This window comes from Urocampus carinirostris, chromosome 12, assembly GCF_059441175.1.
Source record: "Urocampus carinirostris isolate Australia breed hairy pipefish chromosome 12, RoL_Ucar_1.0, whole genome shotgun sequence".
Classification (NCBI taxonomy): domain Eukaryota; kingdom Metazoa; phylum Chordata; class Actinopteri; order Syngnathiformes; family Syngnathidae; genus Urocampus; species Urocampus carinirostris.
In genome coordinates this window covers 36,940,616-36,962,969 of record NC_142360.1, presented here as the reverse complement: position 1 = coordinate 36,962,969, position 22,354 = coordinate 36,940,616, and the positions used below count along the sequence as shown (strand labels likewise).

Genomic DNA, 22,354 nt, shown 5'->3' with positions numbered 1-22,354 from the left:
TGTTTCAAGCGTTGCTCACCGACTTTGTGTGAACGCTCAGGCCCGTAAGGAAAATTACAGGGAACATTGGTTGGGACCCATAATTAATAAAGTATTATCACACAAACCCGGAGTCTTTAAGAAGCACACGAGATTCTGATAAAAGAGAGGAAGCATTGTAGGACAAAAGCATATTGGAATCTTTGATGCAGACCGTTATTTCTGATCAGTATTTAGTTATATTTGAGGTGCCGGCTAATTGTTTTTAAAAAAACTAAATGATTTAGTGGACGCAATATAAGCACTAGCATAGTTTCTGAGCTCTCTGATCTTCTTTCAGGAGTAGTTGCGTCGTTACCTTTATATAAAGGCTCTATTGACGCACTCATGAATGAGTTTACTGCTACCCTGGCTAGTGTCCTGGATTCCGTAGCGCCCCTACGCCTTAAATCAGGACCTGAAAGACACACGCCTTGGTTTACTGATGAAACTAGATCGCTCCTTGTCGACCAATAATAAACAGCCATCTTGGGGACATTTGAGGCACATGACTCTGAGAGTCATAGGCACTATTACTGCAAAGTTCAAATGATGCACGTTTTTGGGCATGTAAAAAATGTGTCTTTGATGTTGTATAGTTGGTAAAATGCTGTAACGAGGGGCCGCAACAACATCTTAATCCGCATCGTAACATGAAAATAACGTCAGGACGCCATAACCCGAGGGTTCTACTGTACATTTTAGGATGAGGGTATAGTGCAAGGTATATAATTGAAGACATGAAAATATAGAAAACTCCTTCGGCATCAGAGACAAGTTTTTTGGTTTGAACAATTTTATTGACACTTTTAACAGCAATTAAGCATATTTACAATTTCGTTCTATCTCATCTCATTTCATTAGCCGTACAGCTTATCCTCATTAGGGTCGCGGGGGTGCTGGAGCCCATCCCAGCCATCTCCGGGCAGTGGGCAGGGGACACCCCGAACTGGTTGCCAGCCAATCGCAGGGCACACAGGGACAGACATCTCATTCGGTCATTCACACCTAGGGACAATTTGGACCGGCCAATTCACCTGAAATGCATGTTTTTGGAACGTGGGAGGAAACCGGAGTGCCCGGAGGAAACCCACGCAAGCACGGGGAGAACATACAAACTCCGCACAGGTCTGGAGCTGGATTTGAATCCACGACAGGTTCCCATGACATGAACTGTGCCGCACAGGCGTTAACCGTGCTGCCCTCATTTCGTTCTATCATTTTCTAACAATATGACGTTTGAACAATTATTTTTAACAGCGATTAAACACATTCACAATTTCATTATATCATATTCTAACAATATGATAGATGATTGTCAGAGAGACAAGTATATCGATTTTTACCAGTGATGGCCGCCTGTGAACAAGTGAAATTGTGTTATTAATTACAATCATTGTGTCAACATAAGGGGGCAGCACGGCGGCGCAGTGGTTAGCGCATGTGTGGCACAGTTTATGTCTTGGGAACCTCCTGCGTGGGTTCAAATCCAGCTCCAGACTTCCTGTGCGGAGTTTGTATGTTCTCCCCGTGCTTGCGTGGGTTTCCTCCCACATTCCAAAAACATGCATTTCAGGTGAATTGGCCGGTCCAAATTGTCCCTAGGTGTGAATGAGTGAGTGAGTTGTCTGTCCCCGTGTGCCCTGCGATTGGCTGGCAACCAGTTCAGGGTGTCCCCTGCCCACTGCCCGATGATGGCTGGGATGGGCTCCTGCACCCCCTGCGACCCTACTGAGGATAAGCGGTGTAGCTAATGAGATGAGGTGTCAGCATAAGGGGTTTTTTTTTTTTTGGTTTGAATAATTTTATTGACACTATTAATAGCAAATTAACAATGTGTCAGCATAAGGGGGGGGTTTGTAGAGGTTTATTGTTCTATATTCTTTATCAATTATCCGTTATCAGTCAAATCATAATACACTACAAAGCCAAGAGGCCGAGACACTTGCTCCCAGCCAAGAGGCTGGGTCAAGGTCCTAGCCACAGGGCCGGGCAGCGATCAGTGCGAATACACCATCCCCGGAGGTACTGCAATACCGGGCCGATGCGTGGAGTGGACAGAGCAAGCTCTTATTCCATCTCCCGATTGCAAAAATCTACATTTGATCTTAGCCAAAAGCTAGCGAAACTGTAGTAGCCATTCAATAACCAACACATGCCGAAACAGTACCTTCTTGATCATGGTATCTCCCCTGCCAGGTAAGTATGGCATAAGGGGGTCTCATAATGACTAAATGATCATGTTTGGGAAGCCTTTGTCGACTCCAACGCTGCAAATGGTTTTGTTATTTCAAAAAGGGGAAATCGGTGACATCACAGTCGTGATGATGATGTAATACTGTCCGTATTACAGAGCTGAGCAGTCAGCATTCCTCACTTTTAAGGTGTGACCCAACTTGTTTGTTTGCAAAAACAATTTTGCGAAATGAAATGATCTGCATTTATATGGCGCTTTTCAAGTCAATGACTTCCCAAAGCGCTTTACAATGTGCTCCACATTTCCCAATAGCGGCCTTGCAGCCATGTAAGGCGCTAACCTGCTTATTGGGGGTATTAGGGGTTCAGTGTCTTACCCAAGGACACTTCGACATGTATGAATTAGTATTTAATTTACACAGTGGAATCCCTACCTCGAAATCGCCACCGTATTTGTCTTGTGTCTTGCTTCTCCGTTGTATTTCTAGGCACCAGTTTTAATTGGCATTAGACAACAGTGCCCTCTAGTGGTTAAATATGACAAACAAGCGCTTTAAAAGAATACATTCTCTAACGAGAAAGGACTTCACGTCATCGGGGCATAAAAATCTCACTGTTTTGAAGTCAACAATGTTGACCTATATGAATGGTGTAGATCTCAGGAGAAAATCTTTTGGGGAGGGTTATGTGAGATTTCCCTGAGTGAATCGGACTTTTGAGTTTAAATCAGTGCAGTTAATGCGGGCAGAAGTACTGTGAGGAACATGCATTCGGTTTTATCTCATGATCATGGTACCAGAGACCCAAATATTAAAAAGAAAGGTGGCATTCCCAGGGAGGAGAAAACATGTCAGGTGAGATGTTTGTGGTCACTGGATGATGACCAAGATTAAGTCAAGTCATGTTGATTTATGACTCCCTTAAACACAAGGAGTCTTAAAGGGCTGCACAGACCACAGATCATTGCAAACTACGACTATTAATATACCACGCGAGGGCAAGGAAAAACTCAAAAATATGTAAAGTTTGTTTATTTGTAACACCCCTAATCACAAGGAGTCTCAAAGGGCTGCGCAGGCCTCAGATTATTGCAAACTTCGACTATTAATATACCATCCCCTGATCTAAAACCTACATGAGGGCAAGGAAAAACTCAAAAATATGTAAATTTGTTTATTTGTGACACCCCTAATCACAAGGAGTCTCAGAGGGATGCACAGACCACAGATTATTGCAAACTACAGACTATTATGACACCACCCCTGATCTAAAACCGACATGAGGGGAAGGAAAAACTCAAAAACCTTAACATGAGGAAAATGAAGAAACCTTGAAGGGACTGCACATGAGATAATCCCCCTTCCAGGATGACCAGGCCAAAATGGATGTTCCAATAACAAACAATACATAGATATTGTTGACATAAAATATAGGTCATAGAATAGAAGTGTTTCTTAAGCCTAGATTTAAACAGTTCCACTGAGGTTGCAGATCAAATCTCAGGGACAAGAGCATTCCACAGCACCGGGGCCTGAATGGAGATCCCTCTCCTGCGGATTTCTTCTTGGCTCTTGGGATCACTCGTGGACCAGCATTTTCAGAGCGAAGGCTCCGGGCCGGAACATAGCGGGAAATCAAATTTGAAAGATCTAATGGAGCAAGTCCATGCATGATTTGTATACTACCAACAGAACCTTAAAATCACATCCTCAGCTAACAGGGAGCCAATGCAGGTTAGCTCAAATCGGGGTCATGTGATCAAACTTTATTGTCTTGGTTAAAAGCCTCGCTGCAGCATTTCATACTAGCTGAAGACTCTTGATGTTGGACTTGGGAGACCGGAGAGTAGTGCATTACAATCATCGAGACGGGAGGTCACAAACGCATGAATTATAATCTCCACATCGGATTGGGACATCATGGGGCAAAATTTAGCAATGTTGCGAAGATGGAAATAAAGCTGTTCTAGTAATTGGGGTAAAATATGATGCTTAAATTTTTAAAGGTAAACACAACGACTATTTTTTGACTAAATTTGGTCTTGGTCCGTTAGGCTAAATGTAAAATTAATTTAAGATGTTATAAAGCTATTTGTACTGTTAGGGTTGACCAAGATTTGCAGTGACGCTAAAGGGAGAAGCAAATATAGGATGACCATGGAAACAAAATATTTCGATTATCGAAACATGAGTAAGGAAGAGAAATCGTTACCCTTACACGGCTGTAACCAATGGACGATCTGTAATTGAAGCAAGGAAATCGAACAATATTGCAAAGTCTTTAAATCTGTTACATTGTTAATCGGCCGTCGTCTCCCCCTCTGCATCCACCTGCTACTCCAATCGACCCACGAAAGTCATGTCCCACCATAGCTGAATAACATTTTGTTTTCCATTTTATGTATGTTCGGTATTCAATCATATACACATAAATATTACATACTACAATGTTTTAATTTTAATGTTTTTATCTGGTGTCATGGATTTTGGGATGAATTACTATAGGTTTCTTTCCCCTGCTATAGGGCAATTTCACTTTGTGAGCAGAACCTCTGAACAGATTTATTTCTATTTCCCGGAGGGGTTTAATGTACTGCATAATTGTAATCTGTTGATAGAGGCGTAATGTGATATTGTCGTTGTTCAGTGCCATTTTTTAAAGGAACTTGTATACATGTGTAACGGGTGTAATAATAACTATTGTTTTATTGAAATTCCTGCTGTAATATGTTGTATTGTTTTTGTGTAAATGTCCTGCGATGATGAGTCACAACACGTGGTTAGCCTTCTCTACTGGCTTTGATCTCTTTGATCTCTATAAGGGGAATTAGCATTTTAGCACAACATGCAACGTCCAGGAAAACTAACATAAAAGGCGACAGAAACAAAATGAAAATAAATCCAAACAGCTTGACAACATCAATCACATTACTGTGCGTGTTGAGAGATTTGTCAGCTGTGGTTTTAATGTTTAAAATTAACTTTTTTTTTCGGAGCACCAAGACATCGTGTCTTACCGTTGACAGCTCGCTGTTAGACTGCCAACAAACCCCGCCTTCCGGTCACATGTCAAAAGCTAAACCAAACCTTACCCCATACCAGCAGATGGCACTGTTGGACTCATCATTACAGGACACTTACACAAAAACTATACAACATATTTCAGCAGGAATTTCAATAAAACAAAAGTTATTATTACACCCATTACACATGCATGCCAACTTTTTGGGATTAAAACACTGTAATTGCTATCACTGACACAATTTGTCCTATTTGAAAAGGCTATAATTTTCAGGGCGTTTGGATTGAATTTTGGGGTGGTTGGGAACCCCCCCAAAACGGTCTGGTTACGCCCATGGTGGAAAATGTCTAGTAGATTTATGAATAGAGGTTTAGAAAACAATGTAATTTATTTGTGACGTGACATTTCCGTCACTTAATGACGATGTATTTATATATTTACAAATACAGTAATCCCCCAGTTATCGCGAATAATGGGGACCAAAACCACACGCGAAAAAAAGTCCGCGAAGTTCAAAAATGCTTAAAAAAATGTTGTTGTTTTTTTAATTTTATTATTATTTTTAGACCTGGTTAATGGGGACCAAAACCACCCGCGAAAAGTGAAACTCTGCGAAGTAGCGATGCCCCTTCAAAAATGCTTTAAAAAAAAAAATTAATTAAATTTTTTTTTTATTTTATTATTATTTTTTAGACCTGGTTAATGGGGACCAAAACAACCCGCGAAAAGTGAAAACCTGCGAAGTAGCGACACCCCTTCAAAAATGCTTAAAAAGAAAAAGATTTTTTTTAATTTAATTTTATTATTATTTTTTAGACCCGCGAAGCGCTGAACCCGCGAACGTGGAACCGCGAAGTAGCGAGGTCCCACTGTTCATTCCGAGTGACGAAAAACGGGTGAAAAAAATGGCGCAGCCAAATCAAACATTTGTAAAAGCGTCTCTGACACGCTTCCCCTACCACAAAGCTCCTCCCCCATTCGTGACGTCACGACCCCCAGTGTGAGAGTGGCCTCCTGCCATAGTTTCTCAATGCCGGGCAAGATGGCGGCCATGCAGACGAGGTGTTATTACCACCGGTCCTTTTGATGACCAATTCCCAACCAAGTCAACCGTCCACTCGAGCGTATTCGACGCCCTTTCCAGAGCGGCGGTTTTAGTTTTTTGAATTCCGCCTTCTCGAAAACGCCTTCGGACTCAACATGCACTCGCTGTAGCTCGCGGGGAGCAGTCTAGTAGCTAGCCTAGCTCGTTAGCCCGCCGTCAAGTGGAGAATGGGAGAAAAGCTGGAGCTGAGGCTCAAATCGCCTGTCGGGGCTGAAGCGGCCGGCTACCCTTGGCCCTTACCGGTATATGTAAGTGTTACTCGTTAATGTTTATTTTCTTCTCCATTTGTGTGTGTTTTGGCTTTGTTCACCTAGCCCCTCTTTCTCGGTGTTAGCCACTTCCGAGCTCCGGCACGCTAGTGAGGTTCGGTCAGCCCCCGCTGTGTCAACTGAGGACTTGGGCACTCGCTCACCTTGTGTCACCTTTTCTCGTTATGTTGTCACGTCGGTTAGAGAAATTGCTTGACAATTCAAGTCATAAAAACGCGAACTCTTATTCGTTAATGAGATATTTATAATTCTGTCTCGCATGCCGAGTGAGAATTAATATACAGTATGACCCCGGGATACGATATTCGTCCGTTTTGTCAAGGTGTATTAAGCTAATGCAGGGGTCGGGAACCTTTTTGACTCAAAGAGCCATAAAAGCAAAAAATATTAATTTTATTTTGGGAAAGAGCCACACCATATATTATGAGACAAATTTACTAAATTGCTAAACCCGCGCCCCAGACAAAAGCATAGTCTTCAGCACATTTATTTTTGATGATTTGATAAAAATTATGAAAAGAGAATAATGCCAGAGCCCCTGTCCCTAAATCAACAAACATACCACTTTAAACTTGTCTCTTTCTTGCAATTACTCAAGATCGGTTAAACTCCTTTTTACCCTTTTTTTTCATACATATTGGTTTCAAAACCAGATGCAAGCAGTTATTGTGTAAAAACGTCACAACATTCTGCAAATAGGGAGCCTGATGAGCTCACTTTTGGCGCAGACGGCGTAGGGCGAGAGATGGGAGGGAGTGCTTGCACATTTTGCATAGCTCCACCCATCCCTCCCATTCACCCAATTAAATGACTAAGTTCTCTTCCGGTGTTTTGGCGTATTTACAGTTCTGTGGATTCATCATAAGGTATCTGAACACTGAACACAGATTATACAGTGAACTTTTATATAAAGGATTCTTTAGCGTTGTACAGCCAAAACGAGTTTTTTTTCCCCCCTTTTTTTGTGTGACACCTTGACTGTAAATCGTAGTGAAAGCGTGCCCTATATATACTGCGAAGAAATCTCATGCTAACTAGCTTTGGTTTGGCCTTACGTGGACCTGAATTGGATAGACATTTCAAATTTTGAACAAGATGGAGAAATTTTCCATGCCATCCAATTTGTCTCTGAGCCACAGATACTCATAGAAAGAGCCATATATGGCTCGCGAGCCATAGGTTCCCGACCCCTGAGCTAATGTGTCCACCTGAGACAAAAATTTATTTAAAAAAAAAACTATTCTAGACAACTGACATATATTTACCTTTCCACCTTAACCAATTGCTCCTCTTGTTAATGATTGCATTCCCCTTATTAGGCAATAATAAACCTTACCAACACAACGTAGCACCTATTTACAAGATAGCAATCCATCCATGACGCCCTCTGCTTATCCTCAGTCGGGTCGCAGGGGTGCTGGAGCCCATCTCGGTTAACTTCGAGCAGTGGGCAAGGGACACCCACAGATACAGACAATTCGCTCGCTCATTCACACCTAGGGACAATTTAGACCGGCAATTACCCTGATATGCATGCTTTTTGGAATGTGGGTGGAAAGCGGAGTGCCCATGCAAGCATGGGGAGAACGTGCAAATCCCACAAAGGAAGGCTGGTAGCTGGATTTGATCCCATGACCTCAGAACTGTGCCGCTAACCACTTATCAGCCGTGCCACCCAAGACAGGCTATCACATCCGTCTCAATCTAAACTTCGAAACCAGTGTCTATCAACTCGTGGGTAGGCTGGAGACCTGTTTTCAGTGGGTGGGTCATTGAAAAACAATCCTGAGAAAACGAGGTCATTTACTCTCCTTAACTGTACATGACGATAATGTTCTGCCTGATCTCTTCTGCCTGTTCAATTGGTGTGTTAGAGAAGGACCACATCTCATTTTATTGTCATTTTGCTGGTTTTATTTCCCTTTTCTGCCCATAATAATGGGCCCCGAGAAGGTTGGTGATAATTAGAAGGAAAAGTAGAAAAAGGTGACAACAATGATCAAGTCGAAAAAGGAAACTAGTCCAAAAGGTGAAAATGGTGTACAAGTGTCAGCTGTTGAAATGCTGCTTGGAGGTCAAGTAAATGTTAAGAAAAATTTATATTTCAAGCTTCTTAACGGTGTATTAATCTTTGAACTACACAATTAAATAGTTATTGATGTTTAGATACACACTTTATTAATATGTTGAATTTATTTTTGGTATGTGACTGTTTTAAAGCAGTTTTAGGGTGTCACTTATAGATGACATAGGCCTATATGTGAGTGTGTATATACAGTATTTGCAGTTGTTTTGTGGTCATCTTGTTTTTTTTAGGGGGGGTGAATACATACTACTATTTCGGCTTTCAACTCAACTATCCATTCATTGGATACATTTCTTCTTTCTTGATTTTTTTTGGGGGGGAGCTTGTCAATAGGATGGAATGGTGGGTTCTTCAAGTCAAGCCAGTTGAGGAACACTGTTTTGAATTATTTTATAAATCCAGATTTGCTTGTGCGTGCGTCTTATGGGCTCCAAAACGGCTGAACTGATTTTCAAAAAAATTTACACAGTTGTACTTCAGGCCTCTGTGAGTATATATATAGTTAGGTTTTGTGTCAAGGCATCCGAGAGATACTAACAAAATCTATAAACATCTGCTTTCGTGTGGTCTGCCTTCATTGGGTCTCTAACGGCAGCCAAATTGGGACCTGCAGCTCTCGACTTTCAACCACTCCAAGAAGCCAAATCCAATCTTCCATCGGCTCGTCAACACATGGCAGTAATGCTTATAAAAAGAAAAAACAATGTAATTTGTATAAACAAGTCAATTTTATTTACCAAATAAAGACCCGATCCTGGATCAATATTGCAAGTGTGTAGCGACAATATCAACAATCTTCGATGACGTTGTTTACTAGAAGTGATCGAGGCGTCCGAATTCAAGCCGAAATGAGCTAGTTGAGGGGTTTTCTCTTTTTTTTTTTGTTTCCCGTACAAAAATTGTTTTCTAGTGTGAAATGATCAAAATACAATTAAAAAGAGTTGACGCGTATGATATTGTACAAATGAAGTAAAAAAAAAAAAAAAATATGGTGTGTGATTCCTTAACATATTTTGAAGTGTGTCCGACATGTCTGGTACTAATATACAGTGTAAATGTAAATAGTGTATAGCAGGGGTTTCCAACATGGTGCCCTTGGGCACCAAGTAGCCCCCTAAGAAGACCTCAGGTGCCCATGGACCAGCTCTGAAGACTGCTTACTGCAATATCCTAGTAAATTTGATCCCTAACTGACACGAGACATACTATCAATGTAATGGAAAATAATGTTTGGAAATTGGGTTGGGTTGGATCCTTTAAAGGCACTTTTTTCATGTGTTGTGTCCTGGGCAAGTACAGCCTGGTGGCAGCCACAAACGGCCCCGGGAAAACTATTACATTATCTATATATGCTTAATATATATAGCACTGACTTTCTAAAACAGGCCATGGAAATTTTATGTAAATATTGTATCAACTATCGTTATCAGTTGAGTCACTACTCAATAGCTATTCATTTCGTATGCACAACAAACGATGTTTAGGTTTTAAAGACCAATGCTGATGAATAATTGCCAGTCATGATGTCGCTACAAGCGTTCAAACGATTTGACATGCACAGCCTCCACGGTCATTAATAACTTACAAGACATGCAATAAACCTGTTCAAATCTCCTATTTTGAGTGACAGTGTTATTAAAAAGACTTTGTAAACAAAATATATTACCATTGCTCGAGTAATATTACCTCTTGGCTGTTATAACCCTATCAATTCCTATACATCAATTAGGAAAAGCTTCAGTTCTCTTGTATAGGTTTCGAAGTGTTGTCATCGTTGTGTTTGTGCACAATAAATGTCGATGCATAGGAAAAATTAAAATTAGACTGACAGTAGGCAATGAACTTTGAAATGCATTTGTCCCTCGCTTGATTTTTATTTTTAGTGTTTGTGTCTGGTTAAGAAATTGAACTGCAAGTACTCGTGTGTGTGTTTGTGTGTGTAAGTGTATATATGTATATAATATATATGCGCTCCTCCCACACACACATGTATTCGTTTGTTTTTGTTCTTTGACTGAACATCTGTTTCAACTTTGCACATGCCTTATAGCACATAGCTCAGTGGCTAGGCTGTTTTGTCACACGCTATGGTTGAGTGCAATTCCCAATTAATGCCTATACATCGAAAGCGAGAGGGAAAATGACACACTAATTATACATTTACTGAACATGCCTCTATTTTTTGTTCCTATGCAGTGTGTAAAGAATCTGCTGTATTCAGGCAAAAAGCAGGCTGCACCAAGACTGTTCAGCAGCTAATCACATGGCTAAGACAGCCATTCACACCAAATAAGAATTTCTTGAACCTAACTAGCGTGTGTGTTTTTGGAATGTACGAGGAATCTGGATTCCTTGAAAGCATTATAGCTTCCATCTGGACTTTTATGTCTATAGATTTTGGTATCTGGTAATGTATTTCGATCATATTCAAGCAGCTAGTCTGCAGAACGGCAGAATGTGATACTTGGCGAATAAGTGCTGACAGGATTACATTTTTCATTATTTACTAAGTATATTCGTAATTGTTGCTGTTGTGCACGTTGCGGCTTCTCATTTTTTTATTTGCACACGATCCTGAAGAAAATCGAAACGGGTGTTCAGCCGAGTTTTTACCAACATTCAACTGTTCCTCTGCTTCCATTTTTTTTGTCTAGCCTTTAGACTTGCTAATATTTACATGCTAACACTCTAGAGCTATCTAAAGTTCAGCTGTTTTAATTTGTGTGTGGCATTCAATTTGTTTGTCCCTGGATGACGCTAAGCCATGTGTGAGAATTTCATTTACTCTTAACTCATTCGCTACCAATGAAAATCAGTTCTGACTTAAATGCCATTGGTGGTCTCAGATGTCAATTCTCCGTTTCCAGGGTTGGGTAGGGTTACTTTAACTGGATTACTTTCAATTACTTTTGGATTACTCCAATACCAAATATGCTAATAAAAGAAAAGAAAGAACAAAACAAAATCTGAATAAAATTATGACTCACAACACGTGGTTAAGCCTTCTCTCCTGGCTTTGATCTCTTTGATCTCCGGCAAAACTAACATAAAATGGGACCGAAACAAAATGAAAATAAATCCAAACAGCTTGCCAACATCATTTTTGCCGTTCCGTGTATTCCGTTACTCCCCAAGCCTGCACAAAATGTAGTCATTTTATTCATATTTACTTTCTTTTGTCTTTTATTAGCATATTTGGTATTGGAGTAATCCAAAAGTAATTGAAAGTAATCCACCCTGTCCATTTCCCATTTGAGTAGGTTGAGTAAAGACTTTCGCTGAAATATCTGATATGTTCGTCGCATTTTTTCCTTTCACAAGGAGGAAATAAATGTGATGTACATATGGGATCATGTCACTTAAGTCTTAATTCAACCTATTTAAATGGAAAATGAAGGTTTGACATCCAATGCTGTCAAATGCACTAAATGTAGAAAAGATTTTTGACATCTATAGTCTTCAATGGTATCGAATGAATTAATGTTTTTCATGACAGATATGCAAGTGTGTCTTGTCGGTTGCATTAAACTGCGCCAACTACTGCACCATTATCAGATACCCATTCCTACCGTTGTCACTATTACTGCCCCGACCGTTAAAAGTTAAAAAAAAATCGCAATAAATAATACCTTAAACCCTGATGGACTAGATGACAACCAGGTGACTTCATACTCTGACTGATTCCCACTACTCTTAAATCCAGTGTTGACAATTGCCGTAGCGCTGTGTCCGGGACCCAGAAGAAGACGTGAAAGGAAGTGGTTGGCTTATGAAGCTCTGAAATGAACCATGTTTCTACGCTGTAATGATTGCGGTAAGACTGTGGCACTAAGGAAGAATTTCCCCCTCTTTTCTCTTAGAGAACACTCAATGAGGGGAGTTTCGCTTCTTTTTATTTCCTCTCCGCCTACACTGCCGCTAAGTGCGGAAATAGTCGTCGCAATCAGCCACACCAGACTACGTTTGGGTGTAAACATTGACCCTCCCTTTTACGCTACAGATAGCGCTTTCCAAATTGCTTGGACTGTTGAGCCCGTTTCATTTCGTTGTGGACATGTGCAAGAACTAGCTCGGCGGGAATTTGAGATTCGGTTGCGCCTGTCTGAAGTCATTGAGGCTGACCCCCGACCGTTTTTAAAGCAGTGAGACTTCCTCTCTCCTCCCCATGTCCATATGGGACAAAACTGCAGGGTGATGGTAGCAGATGCACTCCGAAGCTCTTTTTTAAATGTCCTCCTATAGGAATTGACTCCACTCTCTGATAGATGATTGCATCACTCTTACCCACAATGCATGGGCGCAGTGTTGAAAGCGTTCTCCACGCACACAACAAGGCTATTGTTGGGGTACAAAGCATACACTTATATTGTTGTGAGTGGGATGGGTTGATAACGTTGACTTTACAAGTAGGCAGTTGTCTAATTGGAATCTGGAGTCATATTCTTGGAGCATTCTGAATGAAATGTTTACATGCCTAGAGACGAATGAATAACCCTGTATACCTGGCATTTAAGAGTATTTCAGTTCGAAGGGTGAAGCACGGGGGATCTTTTTACGCAAAACGATATCATTTCCTCATTTAACTTTTGACATCTAAGGGTAATTAATTCATGGCACTCAAAAGTGTACCCTGTTGTTTTACCCTGTTTTTAAAGAGATACATTCATGGATGCATTTTTGCCATGGGGGCAGGAAATCTAATAAAAATGTCCTGGAGAAATAAATCAATCAATCCAAGTAAGACTTATTTTTGGCGAGTAAACCGGAGTTTTTGCCTATCATATTTTTCTGTGCTACAAGTGGCACAGTGCGTTTGTGCATAAAAATAAACTGCACAATGGCAAGTAAACTAATTTCTTGTGTTACGCTATAGTACACACGCTAGATATATTTACGGTCCCATCTGTGTGGTTATTGGATTAAACTGTTATTGACCGGGTTTCCCGCAAAAATTGAGGTAATACTGTACGTTGTTCTACTTAATAAACAGACTATCATCTAATATTTAATTTGTCAACATGTGCGTTATGTGTTATGGATTCAGGTTTGGAACAACTTTTAAGGCCCAAAAAGAACTTGTATCACAAATTCCAAGGCATTTCCGTCACAAATTCTGCTCTCGAAAATGGAATGGAGACCATTGATACTGACAAGCCTTGTCCTTTTTAGGAAAGTTTAGTTCATTCAAGGTAAACAATCCCATTATTAAAGGACATAGGGTATAGTCACTGTGAAGGTGACAACAAATGTGATCTGACTTTATTGTGCCATCAAGTCTTAATTCAGCTGTAGTCCTTTAAGCCTCTGTCATCTTCACACCTCCTTGATTTGTGACGCTTCCGAAAATACAGCGAGATACGACGGTGTCTCCCTTTCACTGGTTTATTTTTAGCTTCAGCTTCCTGCCAGTGTTGCTGTGTGCGATCATGTGTCTTCTCATGGCATGCCAAATGTGTATTTACGTGCCGCTGCGCTAGGCTGTTTGTAGTCTATCGATGTGGCATTGTTGCGATGTAGCTCGCAGTTATGTTGATAATTTACTGCGCTGACAGAAATAGATTTTCCTGTCGTGTTGAAATGTGCACATGCGCAACCTTGCAGAGAGTTGGCGGGCAGTATCGCGCGGGAAGCTGCAGCCTGTGAGCTGCTTGCCGCGGAATCGCTGACAAATAGCAACTTTCCACTTTCTCCCACACAGTCCTGTTCCAAGATTTTCTGCTCTTGTCCACCTCTCTACTTTCACCTTTATTCCCTTGCTATTACTCTTCTCTCACTTAGAGGTACTCCCTTGGACGTGTACTGCAGTGCGAGTAGGGAAAGTGGGTTAGTGGGTCATCTCAGGCGCACGCTGCCAGCATTCGCTCTGTAACCTGAGCGCCCCGTTGCACCCTGCAGTCAAGATTACCGACGGCCACTGCTGAAGGCTGTCCATATTAGAAAAACATTGTCTTTCCTGTCATTGATTAAACAACATAGTCTACATTGTTTACAACGAGCTGAGATGTTGGACTCCAGGATAATCATTGAATTAAAAAAAAAGAATCTCAATAGGAAATATTTACAAGTAATGTTTTTAGACTGGCCTTGTAGACTGCAATGGAAAAAACTGCAATTAATAGATCCCACAGAGAGCGCTAAGCCACACCCACCATATTTACAGTATCTATTTCGCATTTAGGTCTTTCCCCAAAATCGTGCAGCCCTACCTCTGATCAATGCTACTAGTGCCCCAGACACACTGTCAAACCATTTTTGATACAAAACACACTACCCTCAACAGTTTCGGGTTACAAAGCCACTCCCAGAACAAGATAAATTTGTAAGTAGAGGTACCACTGTACAAGCGTGCGGATCACATGTGATACAAAGATGGACGATCTAAATCGGCAGCCACCGAGAACCTGAGAACAAGTGCTTTCGGATCTATTAATTACTTTCCAAAAATAATTAATAAATAAAACGTGGATATAAATTTCCATGTACATGGAAAGTCCATAATCCAATGGTAGATGAAAGCCCTTGGTGAAAGAGTTTCTCCGCCAGGATCTCTGGGATAATGGTGTGAAATGCAGAGCTAAAGTCCAAAAAATGCATCTTGACATAGCTCCTCTGACTGCTATTTTATGCTAAATCGAATAAAGATTAAGATGTTCAAGTTTAAAGGTGGGGTGCGTAGTTTTGGGTGTTCTTCAAAAAGTTAAACGTCATATATTTTATCTATAAAGTATGTTAACAAAGCCCAACAGAGTTCAACAAGCTCTTATGCTTTATTTTCTCATATCTGATTTCATTTTACTTCTAGTAAAGTTGTTAAGGTGGAACACGAGTTCTTTTTTTGTTTCTATTTGTTAGATTAGCGTGAAAATGGTGAAAGTAAGAAGAGGCCAAGCAAGATAGTTTGTTCGCGTGCGGCTAAGAAATATGCGTACTTGCATGCACATCATGAACGAGCTGACTTAGGCTGCAATGCTGACACAAGCCAGGATGTTGCGGCACAGAGTAAACTGATGATCTTTCGTACCGCTCCTTTAACAAAAATTCTTATTGGAATCTCCTGTGGGTACAAGCTTTCGGTTGAAAGTTACATTGCCTGTGATTGGTTGTTAGCCAGTCAATGAAAAGTTCCTCTTTGCCAAATTCCGATGGGATAAGCAGGAATATAAAATGTATTCTTTTATCTTTAGGACACCACAAGAATTTATTTAAAATAATAAATTGAGTCATTATTGAGGTAAATTGATTTATACGTGGTCACTTAGTTATTTAAAATACCACTCCAAAGACTGAAAAGTTACTTGAAAGTATTAAAGTGGTTGAAGTTGTCACTGAATGTCCAATATTGTTTGGGACTTTGAACATATTAGGTTTTAACTTGTGTAAAAGTGTCACCCATTCCAGAAGTCCAAAGTTTTATCACCTCTAGAGCTCATAAAATGCGTAGAAACCTCACATAGGCCTATCAAAATCCTTTTTAGAAAGTTTATTTCCTTAGACCTATTGAGGCGATAATGCCACTACAGTCTCTTGTTTTTTTTGTTATACAAATTAAAATTCCCGAGCAGCCCTGTAGCATGACATGCTGTGTTTGTATTGGACTCAAAACATTGCAGCGTGGCTACGTGTGTAATGACTGAGAAAAGCAAGCACGGGGCTTGTAATCATGAAGTCATTTCCCATTAAGCGCCTCACTCTGCTTGTGAGTAATTCAACCAGGCGGAACGGTGTATGCATGTTTAATACTCTTCTGTTACAGCTCATTTTTTAAGTGGTTATTTGTTATTTTTTTCCTCGACTGCCTTACTCTGTGTTCTGATTCACAGTGACAATCCAGTAAGTGTCACTTCTCTTTCTTTCCAGGATAAACACCACGATGCTGCCCATGAAATCATCGAGACCATTCGGTAAGCTTCTGCACCCTGACTCAACACTCAGGTTTTTTTTGTCGAGTGGATCGCTTTGTGACTAAATAGTGTGTGTTTCCCAAGGTGGGTGTGCGAGGAGATTCCAGACCTCAAGCTGGCAATGGAAAACTATGTGCTCATCGACTACGACACCAAGAGGTGAGGCTCAGAATGTCACTTGATCACTTTGACTTTAAAAAATGTGGAGCTGTTCCTAGAAAAAAATAAAACTAGAGAACTAAGTCAATGTAAACTTTAGGCTTCGACATAAGGGACATTAGACTCAATCTAATTACTTCCTCTTACTATTTTCTTTGCTTTGCCCATTTTTCCTCCCTCTTCCACTTTTTCAAAGGCAAGGGAACAAATTTCTCTAGAAATTTGGAACCTTCGACCTGCTTACGTCATCATTCCATGATGCTTTGGTTGTGATGTAATGTATGCAACAATTGTTCAGTTCTAAACAGTAACATTATTACTGGTTACAACACTAAACTAGTGATTATCTTCCAAAAGTGGAATTAAGAATGCCGCCAAAGGATTACTGCCTTTTGCTCTTGTTTATTCTTCTCTCCTAGCCTCATTGATATTCCTTGTCTCGCAGCGCCTTCTGTAGAAATTCAAGTTGTATAACCCAGCACAACAAAAACATATTAAGTTGCTTCCTTCCCTCCAATGATCGGCTTCAGCTCGTCGGTAAATCAGAGGGGGCGTAGCTAGGGAGAAGGTCGACTTTGTGAAAACAAGCATGTGTCTCTCCTTCACCTCACTCTCATTTTGGGGAGCATTGTGACTTTTTATTACCCCCTTCATGAACGTGCTCTGTTAGACTGAGGGGTAAAATTGAGAGAAATGGGGAGTAATGGGATCGAGCCCTATTGTCCTTCTGTCGAGTATTTTACTGTAAAATAAGGCACACAATAATCTTTTTAACGTACAAAAAAACATATTTTTCAATAATATGATTTCAGTGCGTGCTTTATACTTCAGAATTTCTGATCTACTTTTCGGTGTGGTTTTGATCGAAACAGTTACGAGAGTATGCAGAGATTGTGTGACAAATACAACAGGGCCATTGACAGCATTCACCAGCTGGTAAGCACAATATGTCAAGTTAATGTAACATAGTAGAGATGTGTAGAATATTGCTCGGCACGCCAACTTTCGACAGCACATCATAGAACCATTTCCTTCAAGGACATTGACTTTCTCTTTCATCCTATAGTGGAAAGGGACCACCCAGCCAATGAAGCTGAACAAGCGCCCTTCCAATGGGCTGCTGCGGCATATCCTCCAACAGGTGTACAACCACTCGGTGACCGACCCCGAGAAGCTAAACAACTACGAGCCCTTTTCGCCCGAGGTTTATGGCGAAACGTCTTTCGACCTGGTGGCACAGATCATCGATGAGATGGAAATGATGGAAGACGATACCTTTGTGGATCTCGGCAGCGGTAAGCCAGCTTGAAATCACAGTGCAGTTGTATTCCTTTGTTCTAGAAAGGTAAATATGTTCATTATTTTTGGTTTGTAGGAGTGGGTCAGGTTGTGCTGCAGGTTGCCGCAGCAACCAATTGTAAACACTACTATGGCGTGGAGAAAGCAGACATTCCAGCAACCTATGCAGAGGTAACTAACACTCGCACCTTCGCAACTCAAAACATTTGACAAACTGTATTTCATTTCCTCGATCACATGGCAATGAGCTATTTTGCCTTAGTTTAGCTTTAATTCAAATTAGTGATTGCTGATAAACTGTGTTGCAATTTTAGAGACATATTACAGGGTTTGAAAGGATGCTTGAAATCGTTGGAAATGCTTAAATTATGATATAGTGTTTTCAAAGTCTTGAATTTTGGATGAAGTGTTTGAAAATGCTTAAAATTGTTGCCATTGCCATGTTTCTTGGAAGTCTGACTCTATACACCATGCAAATGAAGCCTTTATTTAAAAAAGTGTGTGAAAATGATGCCGAGATGCCTGTTCTGGTTTGTTAATATGGCGTTGTCCTGTCACCGACCCCTAATGGTCGCACTCAAGAGGACGGCTCTATTTAAAATAAAAAACTGCTCTTTTGCTCAGCTCACTGAAAAGAATCGGCTCCCAAACAGCTCTTCAAATGTCTTTTTTTTAATGATTTATTATCAATAATAATTAGACATTATGCACCTAATGACTTTGTAATTATTAATTTCACATGTTTTGCAGGGAATCCTTAAAAAATATATGAAATATAAATTGAAATATTTACAGATATTCAAAAAAATTGTAAAATACAAAGCTATTTGAGCTTTTAGCACACTAGATAAATTTAAAGCCAAACAACAACACAAATTCTCTAAAAATGCAAAAACAATAAAAATCTAAATTAAATAATAACTTTTCAGTTCTATAAATAAATGATAAAATGCAACAAGAAAAACTATTTATAATTCTACGTTAACCAATTTAGGCATAGATCCTCTAAAAACATGCAAGAAAATATATGTAAAAATCATTAAAACAAAAAGCAAAACATCAGCAGTCTAATATTAAAAGATTGAATGTAATCAACATCATTAACATGAGTCCAAAGTTGGTAATTTTTTCTGCTTTTTATACATACGGTACCTTCTTTCTTTTTTGTCCTCCGTATTGAACTCCATTATAACCCAACACCTATAAAGCCCTTTCTGTGTTTGTAAACAAGTGCGACGTAGCTAAGCTGCGTGTGCATTGTTGAAGCAGAATTGCAGAATGTATTTCCGTTTATAGCAGCCCATTGACACAAAAAGATAGATCATAAATAGTAACAGCTAAACTGAGCAAAAAGGATGTGCTAGCAGCAAGATGGTGACTTTATTTTAGTCATTAAAGGCAACTCACAAAAAAAAAAACGGCTTTTGACCGGTTCTGGATTTCTACTTTGAAGGTACTGAAAAATTGGCCTTGAAAGTGCTTTGATTTGGCCATGAAAAGGGTGTTCAAACTCTAATAACAGCATATCATAAATGACACATAGCATCTACCGGCTGAGCAACAAGCCCATTAAATATCCGTACTTATTTCTCAGATCGATCTGATCGTATTTATTTGGTCGTAATGTTTATGTTGCTTCCTACAGACAATGGACAAAGAGTTTAAAAAGTGGATGAAATGGTACGGGAAGAAACACGGGGAGTACACTGTGAGTGGTGTTTTCTTATCTATTACTAGTCAGAAAACCAGCACTGATGAATTATTCCCACTTTAATCTATAGTTAGAAAGAGGAGATTTTCTGTCAGAAGAATGGAAAGAAAGGATCGCCACCACAAGGTCAAAAATCATTATCGCTGCATTAAAAAAAACTTGCGAGACATGTCATAATGAGTCCTTTTTCTTTTTCTGTCTTGCAGTATTATTTTTGTGAATAATTTTGCCTTTGGTCCAGAGGTGGATCACCAGCTGAAGGAACGTTTTGCTAACATGAAGGAAGGTTAGTAACTCTTATCTCCTGTTTTCTGTTTAAAAGAACAAAATAAAACTGAATTTAGTGTCAGTTGTTTCATGCTTCATTATATTTCCACATAATTTGACGATTTTTTTTTTATTATTATTTCCCAGGTGGAAAAATTGTATCCTCCAAACCCTTTGCACCTTTGAACTTTAGGATAAACAGCCGAAACTTGAGTGGTAAGCTTCATGCTCTCTGACGGTTTCCTCTTTCTTCTGGTCAGTGATTTGCAGGATAGCTTTGATGCTCCTCCTTGTCACCTGTAGATATAGGCACAATAATGCGTGTGGTAGAGCTCTCGCCATTGAGGGGCTCCGTGTCCTGGACTGGAAAGCCAGTTTCCTACTATTTGCACACCATCGACCGCACCATAGTAAGACCCATTATAAATGTATTTCTTTACCGGGCAATAGTGTTTTGAGCTTACCTAACTTGGTTTCCTTTTCAAATGATACATTTTTACTCTGCTCAAGACTGTTCTACTCAAGCATTTTAAATGTATTTTTTTCTAATTGAAATTATTATTAACTTCTGATTTTCAGCTTGAAAACTACTTCGCGAGTCTCAAAAATCCAAAACTCAGGGTAAGTATCGATATTTGCCTTCTGTGTAATTATTTTGGGTAATTGATGTGTCAAATTCTTGTATGACCCCAATACAGGAAGAGCAAGAAGCAGCTCGGCGACGACAGCAGAAAGATACGAAAGAGAGCAAAAGCAATAGCACCACACCTACCAAGCTTAAGGAACAAAACAAGGTAGGATGCACTGTCAATACTGTACACGTAGTCAAATTTTACATAGAGCAATATTCTTTACTGAATGAAAAACAAACACACACTCTCTGCATCTTTTTGATATTTTAGCAGGATTCCTGTGGAGAGGAAGAGCACTCCCCAGTGGTGACCGTGGTCAAGCCCGCCGCTAAACCCCGTCCGACAAGACTGTTGGCCAAGGGTCGCAAACTGAACAACAAAAAGAGGGGCCGACCCAAAAAGGCGGCGCCGGCTGTCACTAAGAAAAAGAACCAGAGCGCGTTGGACTTGCTGCACGCCAAGACCCTTTCTGCAGCGCCCCCTCAGGGTGAGAAACGTACAATTCAGATAGAGATTATTCTTATGTGGCATTGAAAGTGGTTTAACGTATACTAATTGTGTGCGCAGATGCATACCTGCAACCGCGGAGTCCCTTTTATCAGCTACCTCCGAAAGTTCAGCACTATCCAGCCAATCAACTGCTGCTGAGCCCGACCCCTCCCGGTCTGCAACAACTGTTAGGTAAGCCGAGGACAACTTTGATTCAGTCCGGTTTGTTTTTGCAATCTCATGATCGATTGTCCCCTGTGTTCTGTCAGATAACATCAAAGTTCAATACCTCCAGTTTATGGCCTACATGAAGACTCCTCAGTACCAGTCCAATATTGAGCAGCTTTTAGAGCAGGAGAAGGTAATAAAAATATTCCTTTTGTTAGGGTTTTAACCCTTAACAATCCACCAGCTGACCTTCAGACTGTTGACTGTCTTCACGATGTCACCAGTCTGTGGAATATGTCATGCCACTTATCACTGGAAAGCTTAAACTCTTGGGATTTAAGATATGATACCTTTTAAAAATCTACTCATCACAGAAACATCACAATGTCTGAAACCAGATACCCTAAAACTATAAAGCAGGCATAGCTCAAACATCACGTGCTCCAAGAGTCATCTGATGATGTGATTCTTCTCAAACATTGTCTAGTTACATTCACGACAGTCCATTTAATCCAACCTTGTAAAATTTTACTTCAAAACACACAATAATGCTGACAGATTAAAAAAAAACCGCCTAAAAGCATCCCTGCATCGTTTGATGTTGCTTGTTTAAATCCATTTGTTTTGCCCCATAATTCCCGTTTGAAAGTAAACAGACTCGTAAGATGATTTCCAATATGGCCAATAGCCTCTGACCTTTCTATTTACCTCGCTCTGGACAATTGCAAGCTTTTTATCTCTGTCCTTAGGCTCCGATAGCCTATAAAGGTCTGTATTGAGAACGGACATGACCTACTTTGGCTTAAAAAAATCTTCCACCAGTAGTGACCGATTCAAATGTTGATTGACACATTGGTTAGCCAATGAAACTCCCAACATAAATTCAAGCATATTTACAATGTCTATTCAAATTAGAGCCAAAAATAAATGTGCGTAATGCAACTCAGGAGCTAGTTTTACGCACGATTATCACGCACAAGTTTGCAAAATCAGTGATTGACTTTTAGAATGAGAAGTCGAACGTTTACAACTC

At 40.2% G+C, this 22,354-nt stretch overlaps 1 protein-coding gene and 1 pseudogene across 4 annotated transcripts in view; one reads left to right on the top strand and one right to left on the bottom strand.

Annotated features, from left to right (window-relative positions):
• Positions 1-2,021: 2,021 nt before the first annotated feature.
• Positions 2,022-2,150, bottom strand: LOC148355862 (U2 spliceosomal RNA; annotated as a pseudogene).
• Positions 2,151-6,285: 4,135 nt separating this feature from the next.
• dot1l (DOT1-like histone H3K79 methyltransferase) overlaps positions 6,286-22,354 on the top strand; it is a 30,581-nt gene continuing 14,512 nt past the window's right edge. For 3 of the 4 annotated variants that reach the window (XM_088349740.1, XM_088349741.1, XM_088349738.1), the window contains exons 1-16: positions 6,286-6,588; positions 16,553-16,596; positions 16,681-16,755; positions 17,628-17,691; positions 17,822-18,050; positions 18,131-18,225; positions 19,700-19,762; positions 19,836-19,891; positions 19,972-20,051; positions 20,180-20,248; positions 20,336-20,442; positions 20,612-20,653; positions 20,731-20,826; positions 20,935-21,151; positions 21,232-21,345; positions 21,423-21,514. In XM_088349740.1, coding sequence (XP_088205866.1) covers positions 6,508-6,588; positions 16,553-16,596; positions 16,681-16,755; positions 17,628-17,691; positions 17,822-18,050; positions 18,131-18,225; positions 19,700-19,762; positions 19,836-19,891; positions 19,972-20,051; positions 20,180-20,248; positions 20,336-20,442; positions 20,612-20,653; positions 20,731-20,826; positions 20,935-21,151; positions 21,232-21,345; positions 21,423-21,514 — 1,524 coding nt within the window. In that variant the 5' untranslated portion in view covers positions 6,286-6,507. The remainder of the gene's footprint in view (positions 6,589-16,552; positions 16,597-16,680; positions 16,756-17,627; positions 17,692-17,821; positions 18,051-18,130; positions 18,226-19,699; positions 19,763-19,835; positions 19,892-19,971; positions 20,052-20,179; positions 20,249-20,335; positions 20,443-20,611; positions 20,654-20,730; positions 20,827-20,934; positions 21,152-21,231; positions 21,346-21,422; positions 21,515-22,354) is intronic. The other variant, XM_088349739.1, reaches the window with a different exon arrangement.